This window comes from Hyperolius riggenbachi, chromosome 8 (assembly GCF_040937935.1).
Source record: "Hyperolius riggenbachi isolate aHypRig1 chromosome 8, aHypRig1.pri, whole genome shotgun sequence".
In the NCBI taxonomy this organism is placed as follows: Eukaryota; Metazoa; Chordata; class Amphibia; order Anura; family Hyperoliidae; genus Hyperolius; species Hyperolius riggenbachi.
Window position 1 is genome coordinate 279,099,243 of NC_090653.1, and position 13,650 is coordinate 279,112,892.

A 13,650-nucleotide genomic window follows, 5' to 3' on the forward strand; every position below is an offset into this window, starting at 1 on the left:
CAGCTATTTTTGAGCGTAACAAATAGCTGGTGGGCGCACGCATGTTGGAAGCGCCATTGTATGTGCTCCCTGGCAGTGGAAACACAAAGACAGCAGGAGGTAAATTCAGCAGCAGGAGGAGGAGGATGAGTGTGTGGCAGCAGGCAGTCAATGAGGCAGGCAGCTCGCCGTGACATAATAGCCCTGGTACCTAGCGGTGATACCAGGGCTGTAAATAAACACAACAGGAGGTCCCAGACAGCGGTCGTGCAGCCCACATTGTGTCCAATACACAACTGGGACAACACAGTTTTCAACCCGGGCACCTCAGAAAAATTAAACCTTTTTTTTTTTTAATGGTTTGTTTGGTTTTGGTTTTGCAACCAATATAGCTATTGTTTGACGTAATAGCTGGTGGCAGAGTGGCAGCAGAAGGTAATTCTGTGTACCCTGGCAGTGGGAAAACACAGACAGACAGCAGCAGCAGGAGGAGGAATGGAGGAGTAGGCGAGCAGCTATTGTTTGACGTAATAGCTGGTGGCAGAGTGGCAGCAGAAGGTAAATCATCTGTGTACCCTGGCAGTGGGAAACACAGACAGACAGCAGCAGCAGGAGGAGGAATGGAGGAGTAGGCGAGCAGCTATTGTTTGACGTAATAGCTGGTGGCAGAGTGGCAGCAGAAGGTAAATCATCTGTGTACCCTGGCAGTGGGAAACACAGACAGACAGCAGCAGCAGCAGCAGGAGGAGGTATGGAGGAGCAGTGTGAGTGTGGCAGCAGGTAGGCAGCGTGACATAATAGCCCTGGTACCTAGCGGTGATACCAGGGCTGTAAATAAACACAACAGGAGGTCCCAGACAGCAGTCGTGCAGCCCACATTGTGTCCAATACACAACTGGGACAACACAGTTTTCAACCCGGGCACCTCAGAAAAATTAAACCTTTTTTTTTTTTATGGTTTTTTGGTTTTTGGTTTTGCAACCAATATAGCTATTGTTTGACGTAATAGCTGGTGGCAGAGTGGCAGCAGAAGAAGGTAATTCTGTGTACCCTGGCAGTGGGAAACACAGACAGACAGCAGAAGGGCAGTACACAGCAGCCCACTGTAGGTGTAAAATGTGTGGCTGCAGGCGACGTAATAGTCAAAGTGAACCAGGCTGGCTTAGTGAGCAGGAGCCAGGAGGTGGTAAAGGGTGGTAAGGCACATTAACGATGGTTCCGGCAGCCAGTTCATGTCCCCCTCTCGCCGACAACAGGGGCCAGGAACTCGCCTTCCACCCACGCCTGGTTCATCTTGAGAAACGTCAGTCTGTCCACAGACTTGTGAGACAGACGTGAGCGTTTCTCGGTGACCACGCCACCAGCTGCACTGAAGCAGCGCTCGGACAGCACGCTGGAAGGGGGGCAGGACAGCACTTCCAGGGCGTACTGCGCCAGCTCGCTCCAGATCTCCATGCGCTTGACCCAATACTCCATGGGATCAACAGGGGCATCGCTGTCAAGCCCGCTGTACGACCCCATGTAGTCAGCCACCATGCGGGTCAGGCGCTGGCTGTGACCGGAGGAGGATGCTGCTGCATGCATCTCCTCTCTAGTCACTGCTGCCGGAGCCTCTACAGTCCTGTAGAGCTCGTGGCTGAGAGACAGCAGGTCTGTGGGGCGCTTGCTGCTGCTGGATGCAGGCACCTGCTGCTGCCTCTGTGCTGGCTGCTGGACAGTGGGGGTGGAAGGCTGGGGGAAGGCTTCCTCCAAGCGCTCAACAAGGGCCTGCTGCAAGCTCCTTATTTGTTGCGCTGGGTCTCCTCCTGCAGGCGGCAGGAACTGGCTCAACTTCCCCTTGAGGCGTGGGTCCAACATCATGCTGATCCAGATGTCCTCCCTCTGCTTCATCTGGATCACCCTGGGGTCCCTGCGCAGGCACGTCAGCATGTGCGCTGCCATTGGGAAGAGGCGGGCCACGTCTGCTGGCTCATCGACGTCAGTGCTGTCCTCATCCTCCTCCTCTGCCGCCTCATCCTCTCTCCACCCCCGCACCAACTCAGCTGCGCTGTGCTGATCCCCCTCATCAGCAGCCAGGTCAGGGACCTCCACCAAGTCCTCCTCCTCCTCCCCCTCAGAGGTGGACTGCGCAGCTGGTTGCCGCTCCTGCTGGTCCAAGGCTGCCGCTCCCTGTTCCAGCAAAGCATCGAGGGCCCTGTTCAGCAGAGAAACCAGGGGCACCCACTCGCAGACCATAGCATGGTCCCTGCTCACCATGTTTGTGGCCTGCAGGAAGGGAGCCAGCACTAAGCACACCTGCTGCATGTGCCTCCAGTCATCATCGGGGACGATGGACGGGAAGTTGCTGGTCTTGTCCCTTCTCTGAGCTGCGGAAACAGTGGCCAGGGCAAGGTACTGTTTGACAGCGCGCCTCTGTTCAACCAGACGCTCCAACATCGCCAGGGTGGAGTTCCAGCGAGTCGGAACGTCAAGGATCAGCCGATGGCGTGGCAGATCCAGCTCCTTTTGCACGTCTTCCAGGCTCGCACAGGCTGCAGCCGAGCGCCGGAAGTGACGCACAACATTCCTTGCCGTTTCCAGCAGTTCGCCCATCCCCTGGTAGGTGCGCAGGAACTTCTGCACCACCAGGTTCAGCACGTGGGCAAGACAGGGGATGTGGGTCAGGTTTCCCCTGTCTATTGCGGCAACCAGATTGGCCCCATTGTCGGCCACCACCTCTCCGACTCTGAGGCCTCTGGGGGTCAGCCAAATCCTCTCCTGCTCCTGGAGTTTGGCCAACACATGGGTTGCCGTCAGCTTGGTCTTCCCAAGGCTGACCAAGTGCAGCAGCGCTTGGCAGTGGCGGGCCTTCACGCTGCTGCTGAGGCGGGGGGTTTGGCCAGGTGTGCCGGAGGATGGCAGAGGATCGGAGGAACCTGCTGCAGTTCCCCTGAGCCTGCGGGGTGGCACCACCCACTGTGTTGCTGCTGCTGCTGTGCCCGCTGCTGCTCTCCCATCCTCACCCCCTTCCACCAAGCTGACCCAGTGGACAGTGAAGGACAGGTAGCGGCCTGTCCCGAAGCGGCTGCTCCAGGAGTCCATGGTGACGTGGACCCTTTCACCAACCGCGTGCTCCAGCCCTCGCTCCACATTGGCCATCACAAAGCGGTGCAGTGCAGGAATGGCCTTGCGGGCAAAGAAGTGTCTGCTGGGGAGCTGCCAGTCTGGGGCTGCGCAAGCAAGCAGCGCACGAATGTCGCTCCCCTCCTGCACGAGCGTGTACGGCAGGAGTTGGGAGCACATGGCCCGTGCCAGCAAGCCGTTCAGCTGCCGCACGCGACGGCTGCTGGGAGGCAGAGCCCTAACCACCCCCTGGAAGGACTCGCTCAAAAGGCTCTGGCGTGGCCTTTTGCTGACACGGGAATCAGCAGACACAGCAGAGGAGGCCACTGAGGACTGGCTGCCAGAACAGGCCTCAGTGTCGGCGGCAGGAGTTGCAGAGGGGGGAGGAGCAGTGCGTTTCCGCACTCCTGCTGGTTCTGCTGGAGGAGCAGGAGGGCGGGTGGCTGCTGTTGCTGCTGCTGCTGCTGAAGGCTGTGCAGTGATGGGTGTGGTGCCACTGCCAGCAGCAGATGCCTTCAGCCTCTGGAACTCCTCATGCTGGTGGAAATGTTTAGCCGCAAGGTGGTTGATGAGCGAGCTGGTGCTGAACTTTAAGGGGTCTGCACCTCTGCTCAACTTCCGCTGACAGTGGTTGCAAGTGGCGTACTTGCTGTACACAGTGGGCATGGTGAAAAACCGCCAGATTGGTGACAGAAACTTCCCCCTACGGCATGGAAGCGCTGCTGCCTGTCTCCCTGTGGTGGTTGGGGGGGGGCTTGGGTGCGGCTGGGGGTGGTACTGGCTGATGCTGCTGCTGCTGCTGCTGAGCCTGAGACACCAGCAGGCTGTGGGACGCTGCCAATGCTTGCAATGATGCGCCTCCTTGCAAGGCCCACAATCGCATCCTCCTCCTCCTCCTCAGAGCTGCTGAGGACGACATCCCCTGGAGGTGGTGGCACCCAGTCTCTGTCTGTCACCGGGTCATCATCATCCTCCCCCTCCTGAAACATGTCCTGCTGGGATGAGGACCCCCCAAACTCCTCTCCTGATGCATGGATGGGCTGCTTGACTGTCGCCACAGTCTTGCTGTCCAATCCCTCATCCCCCAAAGTGCCCATCAGCATCTCCTCCTCAAGATCGCCAACAACAGCAGACAATTTACTCATGATGCCTGGGGTCAAAAGACTGCTGAATGACAGGTCGGCGAGTGACGGTGAACTGGCCTCCTCCCCAGACCCTGCTGGGCGGCTGCTGCGAACAGGGGTGGTGGTGGTGGTGAGGGTGGAGGCCTCGGATGCAGAGCTGATGGCGGGCTGCTCATCCTCCGTCATGAGTTGCACCACAGTGTCTGCATCCTTTTCCTCAATGGGACGTTTCCGACCCGGCTGGAGGAAAATGGGAGCAGGTGCTACACGCTGCTGCTGCTGTGTCTCTGCAGCGTGAGTTGCAGATGCTCCTGCTGGGCGGCGCCCAAGGGGTCCACGGCCAGTGGCTATGGGAGGAATGTTAGCCACTGACGCTGCTGCTGCTGCTGCGGAACTGTGCATGGTGGCGCGCCCGCGGCCGCGGCTTGCCACAATGCTGCTCCCTCTCCTCCTGATTCCCTTGCTGCCCTTCCCCTTGCCCAAACCGCGCTGGCTGCCACTTCCAGACATCTTAAATGTTTTGGGCGTATAGACAAAAGTTTTGTAAAAGGGCGGGTGAAAAGTGGGGTACTTTAATGGAGTGGGTTGGTTGGTGAGGTGACTGAGTGAGTGTCCCCTAGTACAGTAAGTAAGTAGTAACAGTCAGGAAGTACAACTAGCAGTTACAATAATCAGTAGTAATCACAAGTAAATTTAGTGTGTGTACACTCAGACAGTGAGTGCACGCACGCAGGAGCTAGTAGCCTATGAACACAGTGACTGAGTGTCCTAGACTCCTAGTACAGTAAGAGTAAGTAGTAACAGTAAGTAGAACTAACTAATTACAATAATCAATCAGCGATCAGAAGGAAATGGAGTGTGGGTGTGTGTACACTCAGACAGTGAGTGCACGCACGCAGGAGCTAGTAGCCTATGAACACAGTGACTGAGTGTCCTAGACTCCTAGTACAGTAAGAGTAAGTAGTAACAGTAAGTAGAACTAACTAATTACAATAATCAATCAGCGATCAGAAGGAAATAGAGTGTGGGTGGTGTGTGTACACTCAGACAGTGAGTGCACGCACGCAGGAGCTAGTAGCCTATGAACACAGTGACTGAGTGTCCTAGACTCCTAGTACAGTAAGAGTAAGTAGTAACAGTGAGTAGAACTAACTAATTACAATAATCAATCAGCGATCAGAAGGAAATGGAGTGTGGGTGTGTGTACACTCAGACAGTGAGTGCACGCACGCAGGAGCTAGTAGCCTATGAACACAGTGACTGAGTGTCCTAGACTCCTAGTACAGTAAGAGTAAGTAGTAACAGTAAGTAGAACTAACTAATTACAATAATCAATCAGCGATCAGAAGGAAATGGAGTGTGGGTGTGTGTACACTCAGACAGTGAGTGCACGCACGCAGGAGCTAGTAGCCTATGAACACAGTGACTGAGTGTCCTAGACTCCTAGTACAGTAAGAGTAAGTAGTAACAGTAAGTAGAACTAACTAATTACAATAATCAATCAGCGATCAGAAGGAAATGGAGTGTGGGTGTGTGTACACTCAGACAGTGAGTGCACGCACGCAGGAGCTAGTAGCCTATGAACACAGTGACTGAGTGTCCTAGACTCCTAGTACAGTAAGAGTAAGTAGTAACAGTAAGTAGAACTAACTAATTACAATAATCAATCAGCGATCAGAAGGAAATAGAGTGTGGGTGTGTGTACACTCAGACAGTGAGTGCACGCACGCAGGAGCTAGTAGCCTATGAACACAGTGACTGAGTGTCCTAGACTCCTAGTACAGTAAGAGTAAGTAGTAACAGTAAGTAGAACTAACTAATTACAATAATCAATCAGCGATCAGAAGGAAATGGAGTGTGGGTGTGTGTACACTCAGACAGTGAGTGCACGCACGCAGGAGCTAGTAGCCTATGAACACAGTGACTGAGTGTCCTAGACTCCTAGTACAGTAAGAGTAAGTAGTAACAGTAAGTAGAACTAACTAATTACAATAATCAATCAGCGATCAGAAGGAAATGGAGTGTGGGTGTGTGTACACTCAGACAGTGAGTGCACGCACGCAGGAGCTAGTAGCCTATGAACACAGTGACTGAGTGTCCTAGACTCCTAGTACAGTAAGAGTAAGTAGTAACAGTAAGTAGAACTAACTAATTACAATAATCAATCAGCGATCAGAAGGAAATGGAGTGTGGGTGTGTGTACACTCAGACAGTGAGTGCACGCACGCAGGAGCTAGTAGCCTATGAACACAGTGACTGAGTGTCCTAGACTCCTAGTACAGTAAGAGTAAGTAGTAACAGTAAGTAGAACTAACTAATTACAATAATCAATCAGCGATCAGAAGGAAATGGAGTGTGGGTGTGTGTACACTCAGACAGTGAGTGCACGCACGCAGGAGCTAGTAGCCTATGAACACAGTGACTGAGTGTCCTAGACTCCTAGTACAGTAAGAGTAAGTAGTAACAGTACTACAGTAGGACAGTGACTGAGTGTCCTAGACTCCTAGTACAGTAAGAGTAAGTAGTAACAGTAAGTACAACTAACTAATTACGATAATCAATCAGCGATCAGAAGGAAATAGAGTGTGTGTTGTGTGTGTACACTCAGACAGTGAGTGCACGCACGCAGGAGCTAGTAGCCTATGAACAGTGACTGAGTGTCCTAGACTCCTAGTACAGCAAGAGTAATTAGTAACAGTAAGTAGAACTAACTAATTACAATAATCAATCAGCGATCAGAAGGAAATAGAGTGTGTGTTGTGTGTGTACACTCAGACAGTGAGTGCACGCACGCAGGAGCTAGTAGCCTATGAACACAGTGACTGAGTGTCCTAGACTCCTAGTACAGTAAGAGTAAGTAGTAACAGTAAGTAAGTAGAACTAACTAATTACGATAATCAATCAGCGATAGCCTATGGACAGTGACTGAGTGTCCTAGACTCCTAGTACAGTAAGAGTAAGTAGTAACAGTAAGTACAACTAACTAATTACGATAATCAATCAGCGATCAGAAGGAAATAGAGTGTGTGTTGTGTGTGTACACTCAGACAGTGAGTGCAGTGCGCACACGCAGGAGCTAGTAGCCTATATGAACAGTGACAGTGAGTGTCCCTACGGGTACAGTAAGAGTAAGTAGTAAGTAAGTACAACTAACTAACAATAATCTATCAGTAATCAGAAGGAAATAGAGTGTGTGTACACACAGACAGTGAGTGAGTGCACACACGCAGGAGCTAGCTAGTAGCCTATAAACAGTGACAGTCAGTGAGTGTCCTACTCCTAGTACAGTATAACTACAATACTATTAGTAAAGGACAGCAGAAATACTGGTATAGATGAGAGAAATAAACAGAGGACAGCTGCCCACAGAGGCAAGGCCCCCCTGAGGCCTAAACCTGTAAGCTTGCAGCAGCTGCCTGTCTCTAATGTAACACACAAGCTACTAACTAAAATACAATGTCTATCTAACTAACAACAATATAGGTGTATATGGCAGGTGTAGGTGAGCAAAACGCTAGGTAAATGATCACAATAGAGCACTTGCTAAGCCAAAGCACAAAGGAGCAACTCTCTCTCTGTACAAGTCTCAGGCAAGCATGGAGAAACGGAACATGGCGGCCGCTATTTATAGGGTAGGGGCTGGCCAGGGTCCCCCTCTGTGATTGGCTGCCGTCAGAGGGCCTGGGAGCCCTCTGATTGGCTCTAAGGACATCAATCTGGGCTATGACGCTATTCGAGCTCGGTACCGAGCTCGAATAGCGCCGAGTTGCTCGAATAGCTCGAATAGTGAATGGGCTATTCGAGTGTACTCGGATAGCCCATTCGAATAGCTCCAGCTATTCGGAGCTCGAATACCGAGCTCGAATAGCTGAAAAAGAGCTTGAATATTCGAGCTACTCGAATATTCGAGCTCTGCTGAGCACCACTGGTAAGCTAACACAGTACTACTCTCTCTAACAACTAACTGCAGTACTAACTAACTATATAATACAATACAACAACACAGTAATCCTATTCTCTCCCTAACCTATACTGTCCTGCTGGCCTGCACAGCACACACAGACACAGACAGGACCTAACTGAGTGAATGAAATCAAACAATTGCACTAGCTAGCTAAAAAAAAACAATAGAACAATAGTGTAGTGAAGGTGTTTAGCACTCAAAGCTTTAGGTTTATCACTGTATACAGGCAGCACTTGCTAAGCCAACAGCACTGGAGCAAGTCTGTCAGTGACCAGCCAGCCACACAAGCAAGGACGATCTGTCTCATCATGCCAGCCCTCCTTATTATACAGGGGGCTGGCCAGGGTTCCCTTCTGTGATTGGGTGCCAGGGCTTAGGCTGGGAGGCCTCTGATTGGCTCAATGAGGTCAGGTGGGGCTGGCCAGAGTTCCCCTCTGTGATTGGTTGCTAGGGCTTCTGCTGGGAGCCCTCTGATTGGCTGGGAGCCCTCTGATTGGCTCAATGACATCATCTCCCTTGTTACAGCAACTGGATCCGGATAGCCGTCGGATATCCGCAGGTACCCAGATTATGCGGCCAGATACCCGCATACAGCTATTCGGATATTGGTCCAGGTATCCGGAATCCGGATCCGACCGGATAGCGGAAAAATGGTCGGATACCCGGGTTTACCCGGGTACCCAGATCCGGATGAGCATCCCTGGTCAGAGATGCTTCCTCTTTCCCCCTTGTAGACTAGGTGGCCAGATGCTACCCTCTCTACCCCCACTTTGTAGTGCAACTTCCCCTCCCTTACCCCAGCAGCACCAGCAGTCAATCACCTCTCCACTCGCCTCCAGGAAAGCTTCTCCTTCCCCTCCATCATCAGTCGCCACTATCTGGACCACAGCCATCGTCTTCTATCATGTGGCTTGCTGGTACGTTACTGGTGAATCACATGATAGGAAATGCTGGCTGCACTGCAACAGAAAAGAGCAGAGCTGAGCCGCATGGAACGCGGAAGACGTGAGTCCGCATTCCCTGCCCGGCTGCTGCTGTTATTTCTGGAGGGGGGAGCGCTGAAGAGGGGCCCGAGGTAAGATGTCAAAATTCTAGCGGTTTTATTTATGCAGGAAAAGCTGTCATATGTGTATGTATATATAAATATGATTAATCAATACAGTCCTTCTAAAAGAAATAATTATTGTTAAAACCTATAATATAATTTAATACTTTGAATTACATTCAATGCTGGATTCCTTCGGTGATAGTTAGAGAAAGTAAAACTTTTATAAGATTGTTTTAACTTGAAAGTTAGAAGATTGTTGACATACTTGTTACAAGGCCATTACAAACAGCAAGAATATAATGCCATGTTTTGACTATGATTGTCCTTTGGATTGTCAATACAAGTTTACAAGGTGTTTTCTTTTATTCCGTATTTAGGACAAGTGATGCCACCTGGCGGTTTCATAGTCTTATATAATATTAACCTCCCTGGCGGTAAGCCCGAGCTGGTGGGGCGATTTTTATTCTGTAAATTGCTGTGCGCGCAGCCAGCACTTTGCTAGCCGCGCGCACAGCTTGATCGCCGCCGCTCTGCGGCGATCGGCCGCACGCAGCGGCGAAAGAGGGCCCCCCCCCCGCCAGAGCCCTGCACTGCCCGGACCAATGAGTTCCGGGCAGCGCTATGGGCTGGATCAGAGGTGTCTGACGTCAGGACGTCGGCTGACGTCCATGACGTCATCCCGATCGTCGCCATGGCGACAGGAGAAGCCAAACAGGGGAACGCGTTGTATACGTGTTCCCCTGTTTGCTATAGATGCCGGCGACGATCGCACTAGAGGGACACATGCGCCCTCTAGTGGTGTTTCATGTAGCTACCACTCTGGTAGCTTTACATGAAACAAAAAAAAAAAATTTAAAAAAAAAGTTTTTTTGCCAATTTGGCAAAAAAAATTAACCGCCAGGGAGGTTAATATTGCTAGTTATTTATATGATGAGACAGTGACATCTTGCGGGTAAAATTATATTTATTTCTTTATCAGAAAGACAAATATATAGAAAATGATTTTATATTATTAAGTTTAATTTGCAATTATTTCTTATATGTTTAATTGTTTTAAGAAGAATTGTATAATAAGCTTTATATTTAAATAAGTATATTAGAAACCTTGTATGTTTCAATAAGCCTTAAATTGCTGAAGGCTCTTACAGATCTGTGTACAGTGTTATAGGGTCAACCTGACCTGGGAAAGTACGTACACATTCCAAAAACGAATTAGCAGAAGGGGATATTATCAAAAATGCGTCATGAATGACATTGTGTAGTCTCAATGTCTGGGGCAAACCAGAAGACAAGATGGCTGGTGACATCCATTTTTAATTAACTGCGTCAGAAAAGACCTGATCAGAATTTGTAAGCACTCCAAATGACATTAATTCCCACAAGATAAGGTAATTAAGGAATTTATAAACAATAATATTATGATTAAGGTATTCAAAACAAAAAAGTGTTATGGGTATTTTAAATGTCAAAGATAGCGAGCTACACATGGAAGCTTTAACCAATCAGAGCCTGGGATTCAGGGAAATTCCAGATTAGGCAGCCATATTGCTTCCTATCCCTATAAAAGTAGGAGCTGAAAGCTCATAGTTTGCAGAAGCCCAACAATCTCCTGAGAAGACACATGAGGCAGAAGCTACCTTCCAACACGTGGTTCTAGATGCTGAAGGGATGACAGAGGAGGGGTAATATGCTTAATATTCTGGTGATTTACTTTATTAATTTTTCAGCATTATGTTCTGTTAAGATGTTAGCAAGAAGTTTTTTTAGAAGTTATTTTTATGCTATTTCTTTAAGAAGATTACTACAAGTTTTACACAGCTACTAGATACACAGCTATTGATACAGATGAGACTACTTTTGATCTTATTCTACATAACACAACTGTTATATTCTTTTTTGAATGTACTTAGAAGATTGATGATCGCTTGGCTATAAAGCCTTGAAAGGGAGGGGGAGACCTTGGGGAGTCAGGCCCCTTTCTCCACCGATGTGTGTGCCTGCTGCTCCATCTCCTGCACTAAAACGCCCCAAGCTGCCTCCCCCCCATCATTCCCCAATGGCCCCCTCTAGCTGCATACATTGGGGTGGCGATTGTTACACCCCTGGCAAGTGACCCCAGAGCGAGATTTGTATAGGGCCCTAGCAGGGCCAGATTTACCATAAGGCACTGTAGGTACATGCCTATAGGCACCGGATGATGGAAATGCAGTTTATTCCCCTCCCTAGTGCCTCCCTCCCTTCTTCCCTATGCAGAGTTCTGATGAGAGTCTAAATGAGAGGTTACTCACACTGCACTCTGCATTCCACTGACAAGATCTCCCTTTAGTTGGGGGCACCTCTACCCACCTAATACTGAGGTTCGCCTAGCTACCTAAGAATTAGGGGCACCTCTAGCTACTTAATTTTTCAGGGTACTTCTGGCTACCTAATAAGGGACACCTGTAGCTATTTATGACAGGCAAAGGAAGTAAGGGATAAATGGCAGCTGGGCCAGCCAGGACACTTGCAGTGCAGTTTGGTGGGGGTTTGTAAGTTCATGGAGGGCGGAGTGTAAGGCACCAGGACATCTGTGCCCATAGGCTCCTGTGATGACATATACAGTAGATGTGTTCATAACCAGCATAGCACCAGTGAAAAGCTAATAAGATGGATGAATAAGGACCCCTAGTGGACGCCTCTAGTCCAGAGGCCCCAGCAGGCCCGGATTTATCTCACAGGAGCCTATAGGCACAGATGTCCTGGCACTTTAGACTCCGCCTTCCGTGAACTCCGCCCTCCATGAACCTACAAACCCCCACTGAACCGCACCACAAGTGTGCTGGCTGTCCCAACTGACACTTCTCTCTTATTTCCCTTGCCCGTCTTAGCTACAGGTGCCCCATAACATTAGGTAGCCAGAGGTACCCTCAGTATTTAGTATCTAGAGGTACTCCTGACTGAATGGAGATCTCATCAGTGGAATGCGAGAGCCGGGTGAGTAACCTCTCAATTACACTCAGCTCAGGACTAAGGAGGGCACTCAGAGAGGGGAGTGAGAGCCGCCTTTCCATCAGCAGGCACCGGTAGGGACAAGCCTACCAGTGCCTTATGGTAAATCTGGCCCTGGGCCCCAGTGTAATTGCAACCTTTGCATCCCCTTTTGCTAGGCCATTGCATATATGAAAGGATGCTCCATCACACCAATCACTGGGTGTCACATCTCTGGGAAAAATCAGGCAAAGCAAGGCTAACTATAACAAGTGTTGAACAATATATTTTCTTTATTCATGGTGGGGGAGGGACTGGGATAGAGATGGTTAACGGCAGAATTGAAATTTTCACATTTCTGATCGGAATTCGGAAATTGGAAAATAGAAATCAGAAAATGGAAATCTGAATTCCACGGAAATCTGATTTACCACAACTTGGTAATTTTAGCCCAGAACTTGGAAGCATTGGACCAATCAGATAATTTAATGCAAAATTTTAATTTGAGGCCAATCACAAGACTGATCTTCTGTTTTTCCGATTTCCGTTTTTTTGTTTTTTCATTTTTTGCATTCTCTGATGCAAAAAAAAAAAAAAAGACTAATAAACTACTCCTTGAAAATCAGAGATTGGAAAAATAGAAAATCATAAGTTGGGAAAATTGGAAATTGGAAAAGCAGAAAATGGAATCTTTATGGAATCCAAAATAGGCATTTCCAGCCAACCCTAGTCTGGATTCTGGTGTCTGTCCATCTGTCCTGGTTCATCGGGATCAGACCGTGTGAATTTATAACATGTTCTTCTGTTCCAGCGGATTCTTTCTCCGGCCACAATGGGATGATGTTCACCACTCTGGACCAGGACAATGACATACATAACACCGGAAATTGTGCCACAAGTTATAAAGGAGGTTGGTGGTACTCTGACTGCCACGGTGTAAACCTGAATGGCTTATACCTGCCAGGCAAAGACGATTCCAGAGGCATGTGTTGGTACCATGTCAAGAAAAACTACTATTCCTTCAAACAGTCTGAGATGAAGATTAGGCTCAAATAATGTGTAGCAAGTACTCAGAAGACAGACAACGTACTATGTAATAAATTAATACTTCAGAATCAAAACTATAGGCACCACTGCTTAAAGTGTAACTGTCAGGTATAAAATCAATTCTTTATTTTTATCTGGTAAACAAGTAATAAAGATGCTAACCAGGCAATCCAAAAGTTAAAAATCACTCTTACTTTTGTTGTTGATAAGGCCCCAGTTTACCTGGCTCTTATTTGGTGCATTCCCACACAAAAGAAGTTGCAGGGCATGCTGGGTTGTCTTTTTTTTTTTTTTTGCTTCTTTACTATCCCCTCAAACTTAATTAATGTACCTGGTGGAGGGAACAAGGCTTAACCTCTGCTAATAGATTTTGGTTTGCCGACAAATTTATTACTTTTCCTATGTTTAGATTTGGTCGT

General features: G+C 48.9%; 1 protein-coding gene across 1 annotated transcript in view; it reads left to right on the forward strand.

Moving 5' to 3' along the window:
• The window catches only part of LOC137527498 (ficolin-1-like), a 64,657-nt gene extending 51,417 nt beyond the window's left edge, over positions 1-13,240 (forward strand). Inside the window, exon 7 of the mRNA XM_068248015.1 lies at positions 12,996-13,240. Within this exon, the coding sequence (XP_068104116.1) occupies positions 12,996-13,240 (245 nt within the window). The remainder of the gene's footprint in view (positions 1-12,995) is intronic.
• Positions 13,241-13,650: the final 410 nt, after the last annotated feature.